At 52.8% G+C, this 26,491-nt stretch overlaps 1 protein-coding gene across 1 annotated transcript in view; it reads right to left on the bottom strand.

Moving 5' to 3' along the window:
- The window catches only part of UNC5B (unc-5 netrin receptor B), a 53,413-nt gene that overhangs the window by 5,692 nt on the left and 21,230 nt on the right, over positions 1-26,491 (bottom strand). Inside the window, 11 exon segments of the mRNA XM_027661038.1 lie at positions 75-162; positions 759-936; positions 938-1,152; positions 1,423-1,617; positions 2,109-2,141; positions 2,879-3,043; positions 3,869-4,036; positions 4,605-4,785; positions 5,377-5,480; positions 6,915-7,058; positions 10,495-10,716. Coding sequence (XP_027516839.1) covers positions 75-162; positions 759-936; positions 938-1,152; positions 1,423-1,617; positions 2,109-2,141; positions 2,879-3,043; positions 3,869-4,036; positions 4,605-4,785; positions 5,377-5,480; positions 6,915-7,058; positions 10,495-10,716 — 1,693 coding nt within the window.

Consider the following 26,491-nt stretch of genomic DNA (forward strand, 5'->3'; position numbering starts at 1 on the left):
GGGACACTGGTTGGAAAGGGAACTCCATGGTGGCCAACAAGGAGCAGACATCGGGGTGGCACAGGGTGACTTACAGGGCACTCTCTGCCTTGTTGAGGACCAGGTACATCTCATAGAACTTCCCCTGGGGGATGGCCCCGTGGGGCACCAGCAGGCTCACCCCTGGAATGGAACACATAGGTGTTGTTAGTCACAAAAAGAGGGAGAAACCACCCTCCCATCCCCCTGGCCAGACCGCACCAGGACAGCAGGGAGCTAGGGCAGCCCAGAGAGAAACACTTCTACATCAGAAAATCATGGAACGTTTTGGGTTGGAAGGGACCTTAAAGATCATTTTGTTCCAACCCCCTTGCCACAGGCAGGAAAACCTTTCACTAGATGAGGTTGCTCAGAGCCCCATCCAGCCTGGCCTTGGACACTTCCAGGGATGGGTCAGCCACAGCTTCTCTGGGATGGCCCACAGCTACACCACTTGCAGGGATGAGCCAGGCCAATGTGTGAGGATGAAAATCCTAATCTTTGGATCTTTTTGCAAGGTGCTGGCCCTGGATCAATATCAGAGAAAGGTCAAGTGAAACCCAAGGAGGCTGTGACCTCTAGCCTTCCAAGCCTGGCTTGGGAATGGCTTTTTGCCTTTCTTCCCTGAGCCAGCTTTGGGACAGCAAAAGGCTGCTCACAGCAGGCAAGTTTTCTAGGACAAGAGCAACCCCTTGATCGTTCAGAAGCCAAACAGTCCCCCCTCCCAGCTCGGGGCTTACCAGTGCCTGGCACGGTGAGCCTTCCCCCCAGGTAGCCAAACGTGCCACTGGCGCTGTAGCCGTGCTCCCGGGGCAAGCCAAGGAGGTGCTGGGAGCCCAGGGCTTTGCTCCGCACGTTCCCGAAGTTCCCCTCCCTGGCGGTGTCCCCCGGGTAGGTGCCGGTGGCAGGGACCCCCCCCCAGCAGGTCCGTGCCGTCGTGCAGCCCTGGCGAGGAGGAGGCAGTGGAGGAGTTGTACACCTTGATCTTGAGGTTGGGCAGGGGGTCCAGCAGGGGCGAGTTGGTCATGGGGATCTTGTCGGAGGAGTCCTGCAGGGCGTACATGGGGCCGCGGTACAGCCCCGCACTGGCCGTCAGGTCCGGCTGCATCGAGGGGTGCAGCAGCTGGGAGTTGTCTGGGGGAGCAGGAAGAAACACAGGTGGGATGAAGACAGCGGAGGAAACAAGGGGTTGGGAAAGTACTCCTTGAGTGGAGGAGATCACAGAATCCTAAAATGGATTGGGTTGGAAGGGACTTTCAGGATTACCTAGTTCCAACCCTTCTGCCACAGGCAGGGACACCTTTCATTAGACCAGGCTGCTCAAAGCTTTGCACTGATTCCCCTCATCATGGAGCCCTCAGAAATCAGCACATTCCCCCAGGAAAACGGGGCTGTGGCTCTCACCGTGCCGGGAGGTCTTGAAGTTGACAGGGTGGAATCCTCCAGTGAGAGCAGCTGATGAGTCCGTGATGTCCGTGTCAAAATCCCGGCATCTCCTCCGGTACACCACCACCCCCACAGCCATGAGGATCACGATGAAGACGAAAATGGCCACCACTAGCCCGGCATACAGGGCCACGTCACCTGTGGCCTCCAGCACTGGGAGGGATTAAAGAAGTGGAGGTGAAAAAAGGAGCATGAGAAATGCACGTCAAGACCCACCAGTGCTCCCCAAAGCCTACCACCAACTCAGGCACGAAGGGGAAGATGAGTACTGGGCCTGCTGGGAAGGCTGGCAGGAGGATGGAGGGTGTTTTCTAAGAGCAAGAAGTCAAGAGCGATGCCAGAGAATGAGATGGAGGTGAAGCCCTCAAACCTTTGGAGGACACCTGGCCACAGCTCATGCCAACTTCACCTGAGCACCAAGGATCCCAGAAACACTAGATTTGTGCAGCTCAGGTTCATGATCAGCCCTCACATCCTAACAGAGACAATCCTGAGGAGTACACAGGAGTTTTGGGGTGGGCTTTAGTTGCTCCCTCTTCCCACCCTGTCCTTGCCCAGCTGTTGAGGAGCCCAACCACAGATGTAACAGAACAAAACCAAAGAAACAAACAGAAAAAAAAAATGGCCATGAAATGAGCACTTACGGTGGCTTTTGGGTTCGCTTAGAACTCTTTTATCTGTTAGGAGAACAAAGTTAGAAAAAAAAAATGGTGAAGGTGATGATGGGCATGAGATGAAGCAGAAAAAGGGGGGAAGCCAGCCTGGGGGCATGGGAGATCAGCATTGTACCCCAGGGCATGCCAAAAGCAAGGCAGAAGCACAGTGACAAGGGCATCCCCATGCCCAGCCAGGCCCTGGGACGCATGTCCCTATCTAACAGGACTTTGGAAATATCTGGCCATGGCTGCATTAAAGGGGACAGTGGTGTCACACAGCAGCAGGTGGCAGCATTGGGCTGCCTTCAGTGTGCCCACTCACAGCACAGTAGCACCATTATCTTCACTATTGGTTTGCTTCCCTAAACACTCAGCTACAGACCTCCTACCCAGCAAGGACTCAGGGCAGGTGTTTTCACGGTGGGGCTGAGAAACCCCTTCTGCTTTGCCCCCACCAACCACAACCAGCCTTACTTCAGCCAAGACCCCAAACCTAGAGGGGGGCCGAGGGTCTCAATGCCATTGGGACATTTAGATCCCACCAAAAATCCCCAGGATTTCTTTCCTCCAGGTGAGAACTAGCTTCGGGAGGGGTTAGTCTGCTTGAAAACACCTTGTTGAAGACACAAACCTAAAACCCAGGTGCCAGCGGTGCTGCTCCACCGGCTTGCAGGTACAGCCAGCGACAGCGTGGCCAAGCGACGGAGCAGCATGGCCAGTGGCACCACACGCCTGTGCCCACCTGCCCAGGTACTCACTCTGCAGGCAGAGCCCATCGGTGCAGTTTTTGGAGTCCAGAAGCCCCCCGCTGCAGTCCTTGCCGCCGTTGCGGGGGGCTGGGGCGGCGCACTCGCGGCTGCGCCAGTGCGTGCACTCGGTGCTGCACGCTGACCACTTGCTCCACTCCGTCCACGCGCCATCCACTGTGGGACACCCAACACAGGACTGTCAGTAAAAGCCCTGGCACGGCCCCGGGGGCTCGTTCCCCAGTGCCGGGATGGTGCCGGCAGCACAAAGGGGCTTCCCTTGGGGAGTGTTATCCCAGTGCATCCAGCCCTGCCGCCATCTGGGGAGGGTAATTGTGTCCCTGCAGACACCCCCAGCTCTTTGAGACTAAAATAGGGTGGAATCATAGAATGGTTTGCGTTGGAAGACACATTAAAGATCATCTCTTTCCAACCCCCTACCGTGGGCAGGGACACCTTCCACTAGACCAGGTTGCTCCTAACCCTGTCCAACCTGGCTTTGGACACTTCCAGGGATCCAGGGGCAGCCACAGCTTCTCTGGGCAACCTGTGCCAGGGCCTCCCCACCCTCATAGGCAAGAATTCCTTACCAATATCTAAACTTACTCTCTGTCGGTGGGAAGCCATTCCCACTTGTCCTGTCAGTCTAGGCCCTTGTAAATAGTCTCTCTCTATCTTCCTTGTTGGCCCTTTCAGGCACTGGAAAGCCACAATTAGGTCCCCTCAAAGCATCCTCTTTTCCAGGCTGAATAATCCCAACTCTCTCAGCGTTTCCTCACAGGAGAAGTGCTCCATCCCTCTCACCATCTTGGTGGACTCACTCCAAGAGGTCAATGTCCTTCCTATGCTGGAGACCCCAGAGCTGGACGCAGTACTCCAGGTGGGTGCTTTGGACTGGGTCTCCTGAGCCCCTGTCTCCTTGGGATGCACTGGTAGCCGAGCTGGGCCATTCCACATGGGGCATGGGCAGTGTGGGCACGCCAGGTTGCAAACCTGCCTTACCTGGGCAGAGGGTGGTGCAGGTGATTTTCTGGAAAGGTTGCCCGTCGCAGAAGGAGCCGCCGTTCAGTGGCGCGGGGTTGGTGCAGGTCCGGGTGCGCTTCTGCCAGCCCCGGCCACAGCGGTTGTTGCAAGGAGACCACTCGGACCAGGTGGACCAGCCACCGTTCACTGCAGGAGGAGATGGACAGCACTAACACCAGAGCCCAGTTCAGCAGGGACAGCAGCTAAACCTTGGCTTCTCACATCTGTGACCCCCTTGTACAGCTCCTTCTCACAAAAAGCAAATCACAAGACTCCTTCTCGTATATCCCACCTCACGCCCAAGATGCTCAAGCCTTTTAGTTAAGCCCTTTGGGACAAAGCTTTGGTCTTTTTTCCACTTGGCAAAATATTTTCGTGCCTGGCCCCAGGGAGATCCTTGGTTTCATAGCCAAGTTCAGCCAAACACAGCTTTTCAGCTGCTTTGAGAATCAAAACAATCCGTCTGGGTCCAGCCTCCATCCACCTTCCTACCCAACAGAGAAGGCTTGGAAATACCTCCACCCCTACACCTCCGAACCTCCCCTAACAGGCTGTGCAAGCTGTAAGAGGATCCTGTTCTGCAGATATTGGTTATTACTTAATTTCATGCACTAATTTAATTCCCTCCTACCACTCCCAGAAAGTGCCCGTGTTCCCCCTTGGCCTGGGGACATGGCCAGAGCAAAGGTCCCCTCCCTGAAGCAAGGGCTGGTACCGTAGACGATGACAGCGGCCGTGGTGCTCCGGCGCTTGGCCACTATGTTCTTGGCCATGCAGGTGTAATTAGCAGTGTCCAGGAGCCGGGCCTGCTTGATGATGAGGTTGTGGTCGATGGTGATCAGGAAGTTGGTGTCCTGGGAGGGGTCGATGACGTCCTCGTTCCTCAGCCACTCCACCTGGCAATAAAAAAAGGGGTGGGTGAGGACAGTGAGTGAACCATCACCGAGACTACTGATGTCCTCAGCACCTCAACCATTGACTGGCCAACTTTGCCTCTGACTCTATTTGTTTCTCCTTAAAAAGTTAAAAATCTGAGGCACATAACAGCTGTTTGGGCCAAGGATGTGGCTACCACCAACGCACAGCTCTCAGGGGCTGACAGAGCTGTGGGCATGGAAAGCTCCGCCACCTTGGCAGGGAAACCCATCCATACTGACTTTCCCAGCTGCCCTCCGCTCCCACTGGTGACTGCTCCCCTTCAGCCAACTCCTTGGGATGAAGATTTTTCCCTCTAAAAGGGGTTAAGGGCACCTCAGGAAGGGTGAGGGAGCTGTTCTGAGCAGGTGCTGAGGTTATGTGCGTTACTAGATGTCACAGCAAGAGATCCACTGCCCAAAATAAACCTTTCTGCTGCACAGTGAGAGCTGATGGTCTCGGCACGAGGCCATCCATCATGGCCACAAGCCATGTGCAAGGACGTGCCCTGAGAAGGGAGGGGACACCTCAGCCACCAGGGTGGCATTCCTTGGGGCTGTGGAGCCACTCACCTCGGCCTGTGGGACCCCCTCGGGCGGGCGGCACTGCAGCAGGACCTCATGCTCCAGTGGGACCTCCTTGCCCAGCGGCTCCTGGTCAAAGTTCTTTCGTAGGTCTGGGAGGGAAAGGAAAAGTCAGGGGTTACCAGAGCTGCTGCAGGAGCAGGGCAACCTCCAAAACTTTGGTGGGAACCTCAGCACCAAGTGTCCACAAGTGAGGAAATCCCTCTGGCGTAGCACAGCCAGAGCAAAATGTGTCCTGGGAGGAAGGAGCTGGAGAATCATGTTTTCCAGGATGCATTTGGGCAGCATGTGGTGCTCAAGGACAGTATCTTTCCTCCTTCATGTTGTTGCAAGCTTATACCCCATCCCATCATTTCCTTTTGGGGCTAAACCTCAGCTTGACCACTGTTTCTTTATCCCCTCTATTTCCTTCCCCCTCTGGACCTTGCTCCAGGATCCTCTTTTCATGAAAGGGGAAAATGAGATTTGCAGAACAGTTCAGCTCCCACATCAGTGCTGAAGAGAATTCCCAGATTTCAGGGTTAAGGGGGTTTGTTGCTCAGCTCTGCCCTAGTTGGTCCTGGCTAAGCCACATCCCCAGACTTGCTGGAAATGTGGCCATTGCATTCCAATGAGGAAAGGTTGCAGAGGAAAAGCCAGGCTTCCTCAGCAAGGGGCTGGACAGTGTTTTGGGGAAGGAGAGGCCCCTCGGGATGTGGGGGATATGGCTGTGTCCTGCTCCAGAGCCTTAGAAGGAGCAGGAGCATCACTAGATGGTGCTGCAATCCTCTGCTACAGCTCCAGCCCTCTCAACGTGGCTTCCGAACCCTCACTTCACCTCATCTGCTCTGAAAAAATAACGTGTTCAAGGCCGGGTTGGATGTGACTTTGAGCAGGCTGGTCTAGTGGAAGGTGTCCCTGACCATGGCAGGGGGGGTTGGAATGAGATGAGTTTTAAGGTCCCTTCTAACCCAGACCATTCCATGATCCTCTGATCCCGTGATTTTCCCTGTTCAAGCTAAACCCTTTAGCCAAATCATCAGCCCTCTCTGTTTTGGATAACACGTGGGATTATTAGCCCTCTAATAGCAAAATCCATTTGGGGCTGGGGAATCCTGGCTGTTCTCCCACGGCTTTGCCATCTCATTTGCTAATCGAGCAAACTGGGGAGGGAACAACCTGATTAACCCGCCCTTAGTCAGGCTGACACCCCCAAACAGCAGCTCAGAGAAGTGACATATGACAGCAGGGACTTCGGGGACACTGAGCGGCTGATTCAGGCAGAGCGTGCAAGGTGCTATCCTTGGGTTATTAGGGATAATAAAGCACTGGGAAGAGCTGAGCTGACGGGTACTGCGGCATTAACCCAGGTAGTGCCACAGCCCCTCGCCCAGAAGCAAAGCTGGAGCTGGGATGGGGAGCGAAGACCAGGGCTATCCAGCAAGGATGGGTCATTCCGAGTGATCGAAAAGTGACTTCCATAGGGAGCCAGCTTTTGGAGATGGGCAACCCCGTGGGAGCAAGCGCGGCATGTCCCGGGCACTTACACGCTATGCGGACGTAGGCGCGGCGGCTCTTGGTGGTGCCCGCCGAGCTCCAGGCCACGCACTGGCACCAGTAATCCTCCAAGCCAAAGAGCTCCTCCACCTGCTGCCGGGAGACCTCGATCTGCACCTCCCGCACCAGCATCCCTGGAAGGGGAGAGAGGGACGGCATCAGCTCGGCAGGAGCATCTGGGATGAGGGGGACCTGAGAGGGATGGTGGACGTGCAAAGCTTGGGGACAGGGGCATCTCATCTAGGGATGGCACCTCTGCAAATCAGGGGGACTGTTCCCTCTGGAGGGTGACCTGGATTTGAAGCCAGGGGAATGGATCCCGTGGAATTGTCTGGTTTTGTCCCTCCTCAGTCTGACTGAGCAGGACCAGGACCTCTCCACCATTTCTAGAGGCATCACCCTCCTCCACCCTCCTCTCCCACATCACCAACATCCCTGCCCAGACTCCTTCCCCCCCGCCAGGGTTTGAAGGATGCCTCCCAGGCTTTGTTGCAGGGAGAAACCATCCCTGTCAGTGCCACTTAAATACAACCATAACAAGACAAATAGAAGATCTTAAGGCAATCACCCTGGCCACGGCAGTGGTGTGGTGGCAAAGGTGACACCACCATGTTCAGAACATGCTGAAGCATCAGTGGCCATCACCAAGGGCAGGAGAGACTCAGGGCTTACTTTTCCTTATTTTAAGCAATACCTGCCCTTTTATTTGCAGCTTCTATTTTAAAAAGGCCTCAATTTCACGGCGATCGAGCGCCGCACGCTCCCCAGCTGTAATTTTGTTACAGCCCGCTCCCAGCGCTGTGAGGAGCAATTACTGTCTCTCTGCCACCTTCCTGCAGGAGAGCTGACAAGGAAATACAATTTATTTTGTCACTATTCGGGGGAAAGAAAAAAAAAAACCAACAAAAAAACCAACAAAACAAACCAAAGAAAAGGTATTTGGGCCAAGTGCTTTTGGGAAACTTAGGGTTTTTAGAAGGACCCAGGATGGAGATGGCTCAAACACATCTTGTCTATCTGGAAAGCTCCAGTGGGGTGGGTTGAGCAGCCTTGGAAAGGTGGGGAGCATCCTGCAAATGCCTTATTTCTGTCCCCCTGAAAGCAATGACTACCCAAAACTGTAGGCTGAGCTCAAGGCTCACAGGAGTGACTATGTAAGGGCTCCTAGGCATCCAAACCTGGCTGCTCTTCCCACCCTGCCCTTCTCACCCAGCTGAATTATCCTCCCTGACTTGGCCTATTTTTGCTTTCTTCCACATGAAATGTTTTGGATCAGACGCAGACAGAGCATTACTGAGCCGGGCTCATTCAAGACACATCATCCTAAAAGTTCCTTTTCTTTTTTTTTCCTTGTTAAAGGTCCGTTTTTCCAAGCTTTTAACCGAGGACACTTAAAAACTAACCGTGTTAACCTGTGCCTTTGTGCCCAGCTCTGCCCTGTGCCCTTTGCAGCAGCTTTCCTGTCCAAGGTCAGGCGCTGCAAATGCAGATTTTCTAGCATGTTAAACCACTTTGGTTCCAGCTCCTTTTTTCTCAGGGAAGTTGCCGGGCAGAGATGCCCACGCCAGCAGCTTTTACATGCACGGCATCACCTCCACACTGAAGGTACTGTTGGTATGTTCCCTGATAGCAGCAATACCATCTTTGAAGCCTGGATGGAGGTGGTGCACGCTGTTTCCTCCACAGATTGCTGGGAGGGCCCAAGGCAAAGGAGTTTCCCCTGCAACAGGTTTCCCAGATGGATGCTCCATTCCTGGGAGTGTTCCAAGCCAGGTTGGATGGGGTTTGGAGCCACCTACTCTAGGGGAAGATGTCTGCCCATGGCAGGGGATGGAACTACATGACCTTTAAGGTCTCTTCCAACACAAACCATTCTGGGATTATATGAGCCTATGAAATATAGTGGTTTTTTCCCACAGTGCACATCAGTAAGCCATGAAACTCCCTTCTGTAGGGTGCTGGGATGATCCAGAGGAGAAATGAGTCCTAACAGCATTCAGACAAATTAACAACTGGTGAATTCATCTGAGGCTGGACTACACTGCTCAGATACCGCCATCAGAGCAGGGAGTCCCTAATCATGGATGGCAGAAAGCTGGGAGGGTAACAGAGCAGGCTGCAGCATTGCCTCCATGTCCTGGTTCAGTGCTCTTCCCCTGAGCGTCCTCCACTGCCATACACAGGGCACAGGGACCTTTGGCTCAACCCAGTGTGGCCAGATGTTATAAATAAATTCAAAACCCCTCAGCAAAGGTTGCTCAGTCATTGACCAGCTCTGACTCTGCCCTGGAGTGGTGAGGGTTTCAACTCTGGCCTCTGCAAGAGCTGGAAGGTGGAGATGCACCCTGGAAAAGAGAAATGCTGTGGCCCCTGCTCCTGTCAGCCTCTGGAGAAGCAAGGGGACAGCTTTGCCCTTCAGAGATGGCATCTCTGAACACCCTTCCTCTGGAAGAAGAACACTCCAGGAATATCTGAAGCAGTTTTAGGAGGACAGGCTCAAAGAGCCACAGAGGAAAGAAATGATCGCCCCTTTGCAGACCAGGTTCAGGGACAGGCCCAAGCACAGACCGGGTCATGGCTAGTGCAGGATGGAGAGAGAGAGATGCCAGGGAAGGGTACAGCTTCCCTGTGGGAAAAACCACAGGGACAAGGAGAGATTCTGTAAAAGTACTTGTGGCTCCAGGCTAATGAAGTCTCTCCTCTAAGCCCAGCCTGACTTCTCAGGCCAACACCACAGCAGTTCAAAAGGGCTGCCTTGGTTTAAAGCCCTCCAGACGCCACATGCAGATGCCACATGCTCAGGGATTTGCAGAGAACAGATGTTACATGGGAACTGTGACTGTTTTCCTCCACCCCTGGTCAGACCACAGGTACCAAAACTGGTGCAGAAAAGATGGGAGCTGAGCTAAAGCATCCCAATTTTAGCAAATCTATTTGATCACACAATATATCCAACTTCTAACCTTCTTCTCATGTCAGGAGGTTTCAAGGCATGGACCAAGCAGCTCTGTGGAGCCCAGTCCCATGGAAAAAAAACCCCCTAAATTGCCTGAACCACCTTCTTACCCCCTGTTCCAGGCAGCCAGAGGCTGACTTATCCTCTGAGGCAGGGAAGAGCTCATTTGCCATCAAAAGGCATTTCAAATCCTACCTGCAATTGCTCTCATTACCCATTAAACACCTAATCCCTCTGCGAACCTGAGTAAGCTGCCAGCCTTTGCCACCCCTCCTGGCAATGGCTCCTACGTGTTGATTAGGCACTTTGCAGGAAAGCTGTTCCATTTTTTTATCGGATTTAAACATGCTGCCTTTAAAATCCCATTTAACAAGCCCAGGTCCTGCAGAAGGGTAAGTGTGTAAGTAGACTGGTTGAGTTCCCCAAGCTTCTAGGGGGTGTGGTGACCACAGCATCACCATCGTGCCTTCATCCGTGTTCTGGAAAGTCTACCTGTTGTTCTGCCTGGAAGAGAGCCCTCAACAGGTTGGCTGTGTATGAGGGAAAAGGGCAGAAGCACCCGGAAAAACGAGAGGGAAGGGGAGGTAGGGGGATGCTGAGGTGGGTTTGCTCACCAGTGACCTCGTCCAGGCTCTCCTTGGTGACGTGGTCGTTCTGGTTGACCCACTCCCCGTTGCACTTGAAGTAGATCTGGGTGGCAGGGTTGGCACGGCACACGAGCTCCACGGGCTTGTTCTTCACGATGTAGGCGTCCTGTGGCTCCAGCAGGAAGTGAGGGAGGGTCTCTGCCGGCGCTGAGGGGAAGGAGTCGGGCAGCACATCGCTGTACTCCAGCCCTGCCAGGGGAGTCAGAGGGTGGGGAGGTGCCCTTAGTCCCATCCCAGCAGGAATGCATCTCCTGCTTACACCGCTTCATCCCTTCCCGTCCTTCCCCAGGAGTGCCCTGCACATGGTGGTGTCACCAACAGCCCTTGCTGAGGATGCTTGGAAAAGCAAAAGAAGGCTGGAGGCTCCCCCAAAACCAGAAAAGCAAATCCCTAAATCCCTGCTAGTGAGAGAGCTGCGGAGTTTATCCTGTTTTTTCCTGGGTACCAGCCCCTCACCCACACTCTGAGCCCACAGCCTGGGTGATCTCACTAGAGGACACCACGAGGGAAAAAGCAGAACAAACCCAGGTCCAGAGATGCTGATGGGGACACTGAGAGGCTCCACAGGGGCTGGTGTCCCCCACCCCAGCTCTCCTCCTCACAGCCCTGAGGAATGCACGGATATGCCCCAGGGAAAATGCTGGCAGGGCTCAGTGCTGGGAATACTGACCATTATCCCAGCACAAATCTCAGACATCCAGTGTGAGATCCACATCCTCAGTGGAGCCCTGTCAACACTTGGATTTCAGCATCACACAACAGGTGAGCAATTGCTTCCAGCCCAGCCAGCTCCAGAGAATATCACCCAAAGGTGCCACCAGGATTCACACCCTCCCACCCCAGAAACTAGGGGTCAGTGACCTGGGGACCTCCATCTTCCTGATTTTTTGCTTTCAAAAGCCATCTAAATGCAAAAATAACGGGAAAAAGAGGTCAGGTGTGCTCAGGCCAGGCCAAGAAAAGTCTTGGAAAGGGGTTAGCACCTCAGTGCTCACACAGGGACATAATCCCTGAGGAATGGGAACCTCAGGGTGGCTCATCCCCAGCAACAGCTTGGGAAGATGCTGTGACTGATGCTGAGTATCATCTGCAGGAAGCCTGTTTCCAGACATTTCACCCATTAAGATCAAACCCAAATATCCCAGGACTAATAGAAAAATCCACAGAGGTGCACTGGGATGCTACTGCTTAACCTGTTGTTCCTGGGAATCTCACTAGCAGTCAGGTCACATCGCAAGGCTTTTCTTTACACCCAAAGGAGTTATGAGCTTTTCCTCCTCCTCTCTTCCCTCAGCCAGAGCTGTGATTCTCAACTCCAGGCACTGCAGCGTGCAGGAAAACAGTAAATATCCCCAGCCCCGCGATAACATCTCCAGAGCTGGCAGGGAAAAGGAAGGAGCCCACTCCCTTCATCACCCTTGGCAAGGAACGGTGCTGCACAGAGAGAATCAGAATCCCAAGATGCGAGGAGGAGGAAGAAGAGAAAAAAATAAATATAATCAGATGCATCAAGAAAACAAGATGACCAAGCTGCCTCCTGAGCAAAAATCAGTGAGGGGAAAAAAAAAATGCACGAGGTCAGTCGTTTAAAATCCATTTAGGAAAATTGACTTTCCATTTCCATTTAACACAGCACTAAGGGAGAGCGGTAGGACATTTGTCATAATCCATTAACTGCTCTTTTGGAAACAATGAATTAAACTCCGGGCTAATTTCTCTCTCTCTGGCTGGCTCTTCCCCACCTCTCTGCTGCTGGTTATTTCCTCCCCCATCTTGTTTGCAGACCTGTGATTTTCCCAGGCCCTGCGGCGGGCAGGTGGACAGGGAATGCCGAGGTGAGAGCCCCCCACCCTGAGCAGTCCCACACTGCCCCCCGTGCCCACCTCAGGCCCCTGCTCCTGCTCCCCCTCTCCTGTTGAGCAGCCTCTTGCCTGTGTCCCACCGGCAAATATCCTTTATTTTTATTCTTCTTATTTTTTTTTAAGTTACTACTCAATTTTTCATCTGCTGAGTTGTTGTTTTGTTGGTCGTTTGCTGGTTTTTTTATTTCAAAAACCGCTTCGATGCCACAAATCTAAATTCCCTGGCAAAGAGGGCTGGCAGGAGATAATCTAACTGGCAACAGAGGCAGCCAACAAAACTTCACTTCTGGGCTCGTGTGAAAACCTCCCTGAAGTGATGCTCCCTGTATCCCTGTGCCATGCAGCCTGCAAAGTCACACCTGAACCTGGCAGCTGGGAAAGGGCACAGGCACCCTCCAAAAATCCACCTGGGGGCTTGCTGGCCACCCATCCCCAGGCCAGGGGTGGCTCCTGGGTTTTGTTTAGTAAGAATGACCCACGAAGCCTCAATGTCCCTAAAGAAGCCAATTTTCAGAAGGTCCTTCCCCTATGAAGGTGACACCCCGAAGTGCACGTCCCTGATTCCAAACCATGACCAAGGAGAGGTCCTCTTTCAGCAGTCAATACCAAAGACATGTTTTCTTCCACCTCAGTGCCACTCTGGTGACGATAAACAGGACCTCAGGTCATCCGAGAGGATCCGGGAGCAGGGAGGGGATGAGTCATGGCTGGATGGGGATGCAAATGCCAGGTTTGTGACTCACCAGTGATCATCTCCAGTGGGATGGGTGATGCTCCAGGCTGTCATGGGAGCCACTTTGGCCCCCCAGCACAGGGTTTGGGGGTGAAACACCCCTGGAGGTACCAAAAACCTGCCGGGTCCCATCCAAGCCCCTGTTCCAAGAGGGGAGGTCTGCCCAAATAAATGCTGTGGATCTCAAGCTCAACACTTCAAGGTTGTTCTCATGGAGGCACAGTGGCTTTGGGGATGAGGGTGGTTGGAATACAATGATGTCCCCAGCCAGATACAGCATCTGCTTTCGGTGGCTACAAAAAGCTGCTCAATTTAAGGTTTGAACCCAAAACACCTGAACCTTTAAAGCAAAGAGCATCCTGGCTGCTGGGAAAGTTTAAATCCTGCCAACTGACAACATCTGAGAGATCTTTTTTTCTGGCCAAGAGAGATCTGGGGCCAAAAAATCAGCTCTAACAGGAGACAGGGGAAAAGGATGATGTTTTTTTTGTGGCAGACTCACAACTGGGGCCATGCCATGGAACCCCAACCCCACAGATCCCTCAGGCTCGTGGATGGGAGCAAATCAAGGGGGAAGATGATTTCTCCAACCAAAAATCCAGCTGAAAAAAAAGGCATGTGCAGCTGGGCAGGGCGTTTTTCTCCAGCATGATACGGCCACTAGTATTTAAACAAGCTGGGGAAGAATTAAGGCACAGGAACAACGGGGACTTTGGATAAGAAAAGGGAGGAGAACCATGCTGGGCACATTTATCATAAGCCATCAACCCAGCCTTTCATCCCCCTTCCCGACGCCCGGCCACCCGCCGCATGGGAAACCTCTCACTCAGCTAACATGCATGGGGGCCCCCCCAAAAAGTCCACATTCAGTCGGTAGGGGGGAAAATATGGCTGCTTGTGCCATGTGGAGGAACAACTGCTGCTCCTTCTGCCCCGACTATCCAGCACCAACTGCAAAACACCCCAAAAATAAAAGCACTTTCCCAATGGTGCAACCTCCTCACCTCTGGAGAGGCCACCTCTGCTCTGCCCACCCGAGGTGACACTGTGGTCCAGTGACCACAGGAGTAGCATGCACAGGAGATGCTTTTGCATGGGAAAGCAGGAGAGGAGCCCTGCACAGCCAGGATTTCCAGTCCCACAATCAGACAAGCAATAAAACTCCCAGCAGTGACAAACTAATAAATATTTGAGCGTGCGCTCCGCTGACTGCCATCATCATCTCCCTGGCAGACGTCTACAGGGGATTCCCATCTGCCGGCTTCCCTCCTTCCCTCTGGAGGTGGGTGCCTGCTTCCCAGCTCTCTTTTGGGGTTTTGTTTTCCTTTTTTTTTTTTTTTTTGGAAGTCCCAGGCTGTCACCATCCCACAGTCTCACACTGCTTGGGGCATGGTGTTACGGGGCAGTTGGAGCCTTCAGTACTTGAGATGGAGCCTTTGATACTCGAGATGGTTTTTTTGGGGGGGAAAAGGCAAGGGGGAGCAGCTCTTGGCTCAACCTGTGGGGCCAAATCCTGACGCCTTGAGGATGAGTGCGGTGGGAGCAGCGAGGCGGAAAAGGGAGGAGGGGAACAGGCACCGAGGGCTTCTTCTCTCTCCCCATCCCTCATCACACGTTTTAATCTGCCGGGGTTGAGCTGGATTATCCGCAGCATCTGTTCCCCAGGGGGTGACCTGCAGATGTTTGCAGCCAGCGCTTGCAACTCGGTTGATGATCGACTGATGATCCCAAGCAACCCACTCACCCCCTCCACGGGGAGCAGTACTGGAGCCGGGATCCAGCCTTATCCTCCCTCCATCACCCCAAACCTCGGCACAAGGGATGACAAGCCCGGAAAGCAATTCCCCTTGGAAAGCAATTCCCTTTGCAGCAATGGCCGAGCAAACCTCCACAGGAAAGCGTTAAAATCCTCCCTCCTGCAATTGTTATCCCTCCAAATATTTGGAAGATTACAGGAGCATTAGTAGCTGCCCATCACCCACGGCCACCATCCCTCCCTCCCCCGTACCAGGCAGGCAGGGATGCAATGTAAGGATGTAAGGATTAAGCTGGGATGCCTGGGTCCTCCGGCTGGGTTTCTCCGACTAAATCTCAGCGGCAGTGGACGCTTAACCCCTTCTGTCTCCACCTCCCCCCATTCCCATCTGCCTCAGGGCAAGCGCTGTTTCAGGGGAAGGCCTGGGAGGCAACGGTTAAACTTGCCAGGTGGGATAAATTCCTCCTGTAGAAATGAAAAAATATATGGCAGCTTATCTCCAGCACCACAGGAGGAGAGTCATCTGCCTTCCCAATCCCCCTTCCCAATCCCCCAGCAGGGATAGGAATGGCTCTGGCTCCAGAGACTGAGATGGAGGGGATGCTCTGGCCACTGGCTTGGCCAAAGGAGGTGTCTGAAAGGTTGGAGTGGGACTCCCTCCCTCCCTCTCCAAATTCCCCCCCTATTGCTTCCAGGGAGAACTCATTTAGGGATTAGTGCTGTTGCCATTTATGCTCCAGCAGATTTCTATGCTGGAGCCATGGCCTGGCTCACTCCTATCCCAGAATGCCTGCCCCACTGAGGGCATCCCCACTGCCAGCCCCGGAGGGATGCAAAGCCTTCCCACCACATTCCAGTCCATCCCTGAGCTTATGGGGAACCACAATCACCACTCCAGGCCTGCCCTGTTCCCATGGGCTTTCCATCACAACTGTACTCTCCTGGTACAATTTTGTGTCCAGCGCTAACACACAGCCAAGCTTTTCATCCTAAAACCACCCTGAGCATCCTTCCTCCCCCTGAGATCCCCTTCTCATCCCAAATTCAGCCCCCCACACATGTGTGGTCACCCAACATGATGCCCCATCACTGAGGAGGCGGCAGTAGCCTGGGGCATCTTCAAAGGCAAAGTCTCCATGAGGTGGGGCAGTGCCATGCCAAGCCCACTGTCCCTTCTCCAGGGATGCCTTCCACTGGAGCCACAGCAGGGAGAAAGGAGGACCACCCAAAATACAGAGTGTCACTGAGGATGGGTTTGGAAAATTTGAAGCCACTCACATCAAACTCTCCCTGCTGCCTCCTTGCACAGAGCCCACAAAATCCTGTGCCTTCAAAACCCTGGGATTGTTCAAAGCGGGCTCAGGCACAAGCTGGGAAGCGCTGATGAAAGTGAGAGGCGGGGAATGTAACAGGTCCCCAGGGCTGAGCTGGCTGATGTAACCCCCGGCCTCATTAACTCAGTGTGGCTCATTAACCTCTCCCTCGATGGGACAGACCCAAGAGAGGCCAAAAAACTAAGCATGGAACCTCTGGGGGGACCAAGGAAAACCAGTGGTACCTGGCCTCTGAGTTCATTTGGGCTCACACCGACAGAGGGGAAATTTAGGTTAGATTCATGGAAGGAATTCTTGGCTGTGAGGGTGGTGAGGCCCTGGCACAGGTTACCCAGAGAAACTGTGGCTGCTCCATCCCTAGAAGTGTCCAAGGCCACGTTGGACAGGGCTTGGAGCAACCTGATCTAGGCGAAGGTGTCCCTGTCCAGGGAACGAGATGATCCTTAAGGTCCCTTCTAACCCAAACCATTCCATGATTCTGTCTCATCTCCAGTCTGGAGCAAGGTCGAATTTTGAGGTCAAAATGCCAATGGGATGACGTGGGGTGACCCTCCCCGTGGCACCTGACAGCTCCCCCAGACATGGTAACTCAGCAAAGGCTGGAGCACAGAAACCCAGCCATCGGTGTGCTACCATGTTCAGGGCTGTGCTGGGTCTGCAGAACATGTTGTTCTACCTCTCTGGCCCCTCAAAAAGTGGAACCCATCCCCTCCTGCTCCCAACAGCCAGGAAAGCACCTGGGAGCCTGGCTGCATGGGGTGCATTTGGCCTCTCCATTCTCACCAATCTTTTATTAATAATTAAACCTGCAAAGAGCCACTTTAACCTTTCCCCCAAGCACCTCTGCCTGACAAATCAGCTCCTTTCCCCCCACTGGCTGCCCTCTGCCAGGAGCTTCACAGTCCCTTTGCATACCCTTCCTACCAAACTCTGGCATCGTCCAGCGCCCCTCCTTCACCCCATCACCTCCAGCTCCTCCCAGAGCCCACCCAGCTCGGGACAGATGGACAGCAGGACAGACAGGCATTTCCCAGTGGGTTAGCACTCCCTCCCACCCGGGGACAGGCAAGCTTTATAATTAGAGAGCATTCCTCCTCAGTGTGGGTAATGAGGGGGTGCACCCAGCCAGCCCTAATTACACCCTTGGAAAAAAAATAAGCAGATTTCCTCCTCTTCCAGCCAAAGGAAAAGCCTGCAGCCGGCCTATCTCACTGCACACCTTTATTAAACCAGGACTGGATGGGGAAGGGGAAACAAAATAAAGAAAGCAAAGTCTATGCTGAAAAAAGGGTGGGTAGGAGCATCTGGGCAGCACCAAGAATGTGTGTGCATGCAATGGCCTTATGGATCAAACAACACTTAAAGACAAAAATATAAAAATAAATCAACTTTTTAGCTAAATTCTCAGGTCAGGTTTTTGCAAAGCAGCCTGAGAGGTAAAATAAGGCAGGGTGCCCTCACACAGGGCATCACAACCATAGCATCCCTGCACATCCCATGGCAGCATCCCTGCACATCCCACCACAGCATCCTTGGGCACCCCAACTCAGCACCCCTGTTCATCTCACAGCAGCCTCTCTGTGCCCCTGCCAGCCATGACTAAGTGGGTCCAACCCAAATCCCAACCATCTCCAACCCCCAAAAGGAGAAACACCCAGGCTCTGGCAGCAACTTCCCTTGCTGGGAGTTGGGAAGAGAGAGATTCATCTTGTTGATTACGCATTACGTTGGAGTATTTATGGAGCCACTACTCTTTTGTTTATCTTTATGATTATTATAATCAAAGATGAAGCCTCCTGAGAAGTGTAAACAGCTGAGATCCCTTATGGTACAAACCTCTTCATTTTTCATTATATGGATTTATAACACGGCACAGGCAGATTGGAGTAAATTGTTCCTTATTTCTGGTTTTAACGGAGCAGAGCTGTGAGCTGCGCAGATCCCCGTAAATACCCGCGGAAAAGAGAGTGAATTAAAAAAAAAAAAAAGAAAGGCAGAAAAAAAGGAGGAGGAATTATGTAGCAAATCCCTGTTACACTCTATTGTGCTCGCTTCTTTTGTGCTGTTTTATACATTCCCTTCAGGGAAGCAGTTATGTTGGAAAACTATCTCCAAATTTCATCTAGCGCTGGTTCTTGTTACGGGCACAGACACTTCCCTTTGTGCTATTTTAATTCCATTGTCACGGTCCTCTTGTAGGGTTTGTTCTATTTACTAAGCTACAACATTATTTTTAATGGACACAATAATTATATGAACTTTTTTTTTTATTTGCTTTGGCTCATAAAAGAAAAGAGCCAGCAGCAGAGAATGCGGTAACGTGCTGTTTATTCACATGTACGGCGTGTGCTGGGTTTCTGTTGTGAAAAGAATAATAATTTCAACAAGAAAAGAGAGAAGGGAAAAGAAAACAAGGAACAAACAGGGACTTGTTGCCCTGGTTAGCGCCAGAAAGTCCAAGGAATTATTAATTATCTTTCAAACTGCAGTAAACCAAGTGCAAGATGGGATCTCTCCTTGGAAAATGGAAAAAGGGAAGGAAAAGAAGGGTGTCCTGTTCAACTGAGCAGTGCAGTTTTAAAATGCTAACTCTGTGTGAAGGAAAGTTGCCGGTTTTGCAGAGAGAGAGCAATTTCCCCTTCACTGAAATCACACACATATTTCAAAATGTAAATTCCCCAGCATTCCCTCCGAGAGTGCAAATTTCAGCTGGGGGTTCTTTTTCCCTGACTGTGCAAATCCAGAGGCGGCTGCCTTGGTTTTGGGCATAAAAAGTGACTTCAAACCAGCAGCAAGCAGGGCTGGGAACTACCCACTGCTCCTTGGGAAGAGAAGGAGGCTCTGCTGCCCAGCAGGCACCATCCCAGCTCTGAGCATCCCTCCCTGAACACGCGCATCCCACTGGACCGTGAGCTGGAGGGCAGCAGCTTTCACCCTCTGAGCATGCTGATGCCAAACATTTGGGGGGTGTGGGGGTGGGAAACAACCCAGCCACACTTTCTAAAAGTGGCTCACAAGGTTTGGTGGTCCTGGGCGGTGGTACTTGTGTCCCAAAATCCAGAGGAGGCGGCTGTGCATGTCCCAGCCCGAGGAAGCCAATGTGGCGGCATGAACCCTGCGAGGCAAACCAAAAAGTTCAGGCAGCTGGCTGCAAAGAGGGGACCTTCTTCGCAAAAGGAAGAAGAGAAAGCTGAGGATTTTGTGTTTGGTTTTTTGTGGGGATTTTTTGGGGTTTTGCCTTTTTTTTTTTTCTGTTTTGTTTTGTTTGTTTGTTCCCATCGTTTTTGTCTTTTTCTCACTCACTCTCTCCTCCCGCCAGCCCCGGGAAGCCAAAGCGGGCTGGAAGGATGCACCCGCCGCCTCCAGCCAGCCTCTCTGCAAGCCCCTCGCCAGATGCTGCCCTACTTTTCCGGATGCTTTTCCCACTGTTCTCCCGCCGCTCGCTCGGCAGGCGTGGGCTGGGAGCAGCACCCGCTCCCCGGGACCCGCAGCACCCACTCCCCCGTGCCAGGCACCCAGACCGAGCAGCCAGGGGTCACCTCCCACCCTGCCAGACATTCCAGTTCCACAGGGGAAGGTGCTTGGGGCAGCACTGTCCTGATTTGAAATAATTTTAAACTTCACATTATTATTTAATCATTAAAAAAAAAAACAACAAAAGGAAAGGTCCACTTCATGCCCCGAATTCCCCATTAATTCAACTGGGGGAGGAACATCACAAGAGCAGCTGATTAAGGTCCCTTTATTAAACAGTCTTTAAAGTTGCCCTTAATCTTTCAGATTTGTTGCTACGATAAAGAAAAACAACATTAAAAAAAACCAAAAACAACCACCACAAATGGAGTCTGGTAATATTTTGCTTTTCATTGTCCTTTCTCTGCCCTTTTCTTCCCTTCTCCTTTTACTGAGAGGACAAACAGAAGGAAAAAAAGGGGGGAGAGGGAGAACAGGGATAGAAAAAGATTTAAGAGAAAAAAAATAATCCCTGCTGATACTGAATGTCAAATATTAAGATTTTTCTCTCCTCCCACTTTCAGCAATATCCCCATTAAAGAATAAACCCCCAAACGATCAGTGAGACTAGCTTAGAGGACAAGGCTTCCCCATCCCTTCTTCCCTGTTAGGATTTAATCCCTGAAGCCAAGAGCAGGTAGGATGGAGAGCAGGTACCCAAGACCAGGGCCTGGTGTCCCCATTGTGGCACAGAGGGAGGTCTCTGGCTGGTTGTAAAAGGATTTTAGCAATTACCTTGACTAGTTTTATTCCTTTCCCTCTAAACCCCGCAGCCAGCTGGGCTCCCAGCACCTCACACCTGCTTTTACAGAGAGAAAAACCCCTGGGATTTGATCAAAGCTGGGAGGTTTTGGGGTTTTTCTGGTGGGTGGCTGTTTTTGGTGCCTGGCATCGCTGCCTCACCATCCAGAGTGGGAGCAGAAACACCCCACGCTCCAATGGAAGGAAACCCCTACAAAAAACAAAGCCTTTTGCCCTCACGCTCCCATTTCCATCAAGCTGGGAAGCCCTCAGGAGCTTCCTAGCGTTGTTTGGCATCCTCCTCCCCTCCCTGGTACTTCAATACCAGAGGACCAGTTTCTTCCTTTCTCACCGCCGGGAATTTCCACCTTTTCTTCTCTGGGCACAGCCCCTGTTCCCACAGTGCTGAGCTTCTCTTTCCTCCCTTTGTCCTCTGCTCTGCCCCAGGGACCAAACTCCAGCTCTCAGGTGGGCCAACCTCCCACGAGCATCTTTCCCTTCTCAGCATGGGTACCACTTGGTGCTGGAGGTTCCAGAGCTAGAAATGCCCCAATTTTGGCGATCTGTGCCACACCATACAGGTAGGACTCCACCTGGAAGTGTCCCAACTGATGCTGCAACACATGTGGACCTACAAATCAGATACACCAACAAGCAAATCAATGCTCCCTCCCTCACCTTCCTCTCCCTCCCTTGGTGCTACAAGATCCCAAGGTATTGACAAAAACTGCCCTAAAAAATAAAGACTGCAGAGTTAAATAAAGTTTGGGATGCTGAGTCCAGGTTTGTTATGGTCACAAACACGACCTCACACATGTCTCGGGTGGATGCAGGACATCCAAGACAGAGCAGTGAAATGGCTCTTGAAGGGCTCAGAGGCACCTCTGAGGGATGCACAGCAGAGAGAGAGACCAGAGGTGATCCAGAAAGGTCTCAGGGGAGCAGGGGCAAAGGATCACGCATACTGAACGTCATGGAAAAAGCAGGAAAAAAAAAATCACGGTGCCCCCCAGCCTTGTCCTTTTCTCCTCTCTGTCCCCCAGCGGCTGCATTTCCATAAGCGATCTGCACTAATTGCTTTAACTACGGTCGTGCTGTGGGTAATCAGAGTCATTAGGTGACCTCTGCTCCGGGAGGGCAGCAGGGCTGGTGCAGCTCCCCACGTCCAGCACCACGGGGCAGCCTCCCCCCGGAGCAGGGCACGCTCCTGCATCCCTCCCCCGTGCTACAGGGATGGAGCTTGGCTCCAATTTACTCTTCCCTGGAGCCCAATCAGTAAACGGCCCCCCTCCTGCCCTGCAGCGGGGAGTTTGGATCCTCCTGCCGCAGCAGGGATGGATCCTGAGGATTCCCGGTTGGACCAGCCGCCCGGCAATGCCACGGCACCGGGAGCTGCCACCACGGCTGCCAGCTATACCGGGGCTGGGGGCCGTTGGGCTGGGTCCAAACAAACATGTACAAGCACCTGACCCCCCCCAAATCCTCCCCAAACTCTATTTCTGAATGCAGAAAATAGGTATTGCCCCATCCCCATCCTGGGCAGGGGGACAGGAGGGAAGAGCTGTCACTGCCCAAGGGACACTGGTCTCTAAGGCTAAGCACCAGCCATGCACCAGCCTGGATCTGCTCCCTGGCACTCCCAAAGCACCCATGGATGGCTGTGCTGAGGGGTTTAGCCTCAGAAAGTCCCCGAGGTCCTGCACCGAGCCTCTGAAAGTAACCCTGTCCTTGCTAAAGGATATGTCTCTTACGAAGAAGACAGGCTGGGAGAGCTGGAATTGCTCAGCCTGGAGAAAAGAAGGCTCTCGGGAGACCTTAGAACCCCTTCCAGTGCCTAAAGAGGCTCCAAGAGAGCTGGAGAGGGACTTTAGACAAGGGCCTGGAGGGACAGGACAAGGAGGAATGGCTTCCCACTGCCAGAGGGCAGGGATAGATGGGATATTGGGAAGGAATTGTTCCCTGTGAGGGTGGTGAGGCCCTGGCACAGGTTGCCCAGAGAAGCTGTGGCTGCCCCATCCCTGGAAGTGTCCAAGGCCAGGTTGGACAGGGCTTGGAGAAACCTGGGCTAGTGGAAGGTGTCCCTACCCATGGCAGGGGGTGGAATGAGATGAGCTTTAAGGTCCCTTCCCATCCAAACCGTTCCGTGATGTCCACCAACATGTGACATGTTCAATCTCCTGCAAGCACAGCTCAAAATGCAAAAAAAAAAGAAATAAAAAAATGCTGCTTTAAAACATAAGCAACCCTCTCCTAAGGAGATGGGACTCCAGACCCCACAGCAGCCTGTCCCCACAGGCGTGTGGGCAGTGGGGTCCCTTCCACATACTTGACATCCAGGCTGGGAGGTGTAAGGAAACATCCACGCTTCCAGGAAAACACACTGCAGCTCTGCTTCTGCCTGTCCACAGGGACCCATTACACTAACAGTGTGTCCATTCAGCCTGATATATAAATTACTAATGTAAATTAATGGATAATTGAAGCCCTTTAGTCCTAAATATTTAAATTATTTAACAGGCAATTAAGAGAGAAGGAGAAAGAAAAGAGGAAAAGGGGCCTTAACCCCAACAGGCAGAAAAAACAATATAAATGAAGTGAGAGGAGTGCAGAAAGAGCTGAACATACACATTTTAAAGGGATGCTGCCAGGTTCACTTTGTTTGAGTTGGGAGGGTGTTAAAGTGGATGCTCTGAGACCCAGGGGGACAGAGAGGGGATCATCCACTAAACAACCCTGCTGAGCAGCAGGACTGATCCTGATCCAGGTGCTTTTCAGGATGGGAAAACTCAATTGGCTGCATTTGTAACAGCTCCTGGTTATACCGCGATCACCAGAACTTCCTGACATGCCAAAACAATACTTTTGAGATAATTTTTTTTCATCCATCCTACCCCTAAAATGACAGCATTCCTTTAGGTAATACCATTTCTGACCCCTTTGTTAACCTGACTCAAGCACAAACACCTTTATTCCAATTGTTTTCATCTCCTTTTTTCTTTTACAAGTGGTGATGTGGCTATTTCACTCTCTGCACCCTCCACCCTCTGCAAACATCCTCATCAAGGCAAAGTGGCTACAGTTGCTCACAGTGGCAATTCATGGGGATGCTGGATGTCACCAGTGCAATGAGTTTCCCCATCCTCAGATACACGGGAGAACCCTCCAAACAATACAGCCCGCAGCAAGGAGCAGGTCAGCATCGAGAAACACACTGTTTCCTCCTCAGGCCTCCATGCCAAACCGGCCAGGGATATTCCCAGAGCTCCCCTGAGAGCTGGAAGAGGTCATAAGGAGAAATGGTCTGTTGAGAGAAGACGTCATGTGGGAAAAAAAGCACCTTAACAAAAGCAGCGTGTGAGTCTGAGCGTGCCTGGGGACGACACCGAGGGCAAGGAGGGGGACTGAGACAATAGTGAATAGACCTCAGATTATATCCTGAACTCGCCGCCCCACGGGAAGAGGGTTATAAAAACCCTTTTTATTTTGTTTGTAGTCCAAAACAAACAAGTACATAAAAAGCTGAACGAGGAGAAGCCAGACAGGAAGTGAGTAACATCTGGGAAACATCTGGCCCCGGCCCTGCCGTGAGCCCGGCTGCCGGCACAGCTCCGGGGACCTGCAGCTCCACACCAGTGGAGGTCCCCATCCCCAGAGGGGCACTCCTTGGCTCCCCAGCTGGGCTGGGTGAAAGGGTGCCCTGAGCAGTTCAAGGCACCCTGGTACAGGGCTCTCAGCATCGCAGGACACCCCCAAGAAAGGCTCTGAGCATCACAGGACACGCCCAAAAAGAGCTCTGAACATTGCAGGACACCCTCCGAGCATCACAGGACACCCCCAAAAAGGGCTCTGGCCATTGCAGGACACCCCTGAGCAGGGCTCTGAGCATTACAGGATGACCCAAACAGTGTAACACCCTCTGAGCATCTCAGGACACCCTCTGATCATTGCAGGACACCCCTGAGCAGGGCTTTATGCAATAAAGGATGCCTTGAGCATAAAAGACACCCTGGCACAGGGTTCTGAGCATCTCAGGACACCTCCTGAGCATTATAGGACACCCCCAAACAGGGCTTTGAGTATTAAAGGATGCCCTGAGCAGTGAAAGACACCCTGGTCCAGGGCTCTGAGCATGGCAGGATGAAAGCAGGGGTCAGCTGGCACCAGGGCACACATCCTTCCCTGCAGGAGACTGCAGGTCCTGCCCAGCAGTCACAGGGGCTGGAGGTATTTTCTTGTTTCTACTTCTCACCTGCAGCTCTTACTGCCACAAAAGCCCTGGTGGAAGAGTTGCCCAGCACATGGCCCCGTGTACAATCCTGGGAAGGCTGGGGAAGTTGCACGGCCTGATGTCTGGGCAGGGTCCAGGCTGGCGTGAGGAAGGAGAGTTGGCTTGGCAGGATCTCCACCCAGACTCGGGCACCAGGGAATTCCCCTGTGGCCCCAGTCCAAGCTGCCAACCCACACCTTCCCTCTCCACCCACCCAAAGCCAACGGGGGCAGGAAAAGAGGGATGCAAGCGACCCCACAGAAAGGTTGGATAGCAGGGGCAGTTGTCATGGAAGAGCAGCCATGCTCAGGACCGGTCTGGACCACAGCAGGAGTCACTTCTGTCACCTCCGTGCACCCCCGTCTGCATTTACAGCCAGGAAATGCACCAACCACACTCGAACACGTGGAGCAACTCCACTGATCCTCTGCTGTTCCATCGGCTGTGCCGCGGCAAAGCACCAAACTCCTGGCAAAGCAGCCTCACTCAGCTCCTTGGAGCAATCCAGCCACTCCTGGCACAGGATGGCATCCCCCCAGCTCACCAGATATACCCCAAAGCACTCTCAGTTCTCCCCAAAACATCTCCTCAGCATTTCCTACGCAGGGAGAGATGTAGTTCCTGTTTGCTCTGGTAGAGCCCGGATTAGCACCTTGGGTATTCCAGAGGGGAGGATTAAAGCTGGTGTGGTGCTGGACCACGCCGGAGAGGAAGCAGCAGCTGCCTGCACAGCATCTGGCACCCGCTGCTCATTTATTTCTCATCGTGGGCTTGTGGGCAGCAGGCTGTAGGGCTGTTGAGGGCCAACAGTGATGCTGCTCGTGGCTCAGGTGGCCCACAAGAGCAGGAAGGACAAGGGCAGCTCTTTTGGGGTGTGTTGCAGCCATGCTGGCAGCCTGCCTGAATGCGGAGCACCTTGCCCTGGAGAGCCCGGACAAGATGCAGGGGACTTGGGGAGTGAAAGGGACACGCAAGGGATGAGAATGGGGATGTCAGAGAGGACAACAGGGAGGGGGAAAGAAAAGTAATCAGAGAATCACAGATGAGTTTCGTTTGGAAGCGACCTTAAGATCATCTCATTCCAGCCCCACTGCCATGGGCAGGGGCCCCTTCCACTAAAATACCAGAGGAGGAAGGAGAGTGTTTGGAAAGCGGAACAACCAAGGCACATTAAAGGAAAGAATTATCCACCAGGCTGGCAAGGTTAAAATAGCAAAAATGCTGGGCCATGGGAGGATATAGAGACCTAATTAAAGAAGCCTCACCCAGAACATGCCACCAGCAAAAAGCATCCGCTGTGTCAGGGACAGAGACGCCGGATGCTCGTGCCCCATCCCCTGTCACTGCACACCCTGCAGCAAAGGGCACAGCTCCCAAACCCCCAGCAAGTGCCTGCAAAAGCCCAGTCTGATTTTGTTCCATCGTTTTCAGTCACCTTTGCCCCAGCTGATGCCCACCTGTAGGCTTTTTTGGTGCTATTACTTTAAAAATAGCTAAATTAGGCAGCTCCAGCAGCAAGCAGCTGCCCAGACAAGTCGGACCCCATTGCAGGAGGCCGTGAGAGCACTGACCACATCTCCACCACAGCTAAATTTGGCCCAGCTAGCAGGCAGACCGGCTCCTGAAGGTGTCTGAACACACGCAGGCCGTCGGGGCGAGGAGGGTGATGCACAGGAACCCACCGGAGTCAGGCAGCCTGTTCCCACCATCCCTCGCACGTGCTTTTTCTTTAAAATTCCCAGCCTAAATAAGGCTTTG

The sequence above is a fragment of the Corapipo altera genome, unplaced genomic scaffold (assembly GCF_003945725.1).
Source record: "Corapipo altera isolate COAL_440 unplaced genomic scaffold, ASM394572v1 133, whole genome shotgun sequence".
NCBI classification, from domain to species: Eukaryota; Metazoa; Chordata; class Aves; order Passeriformes; family Pipridae; genus Corapipo; species Corapipo altera.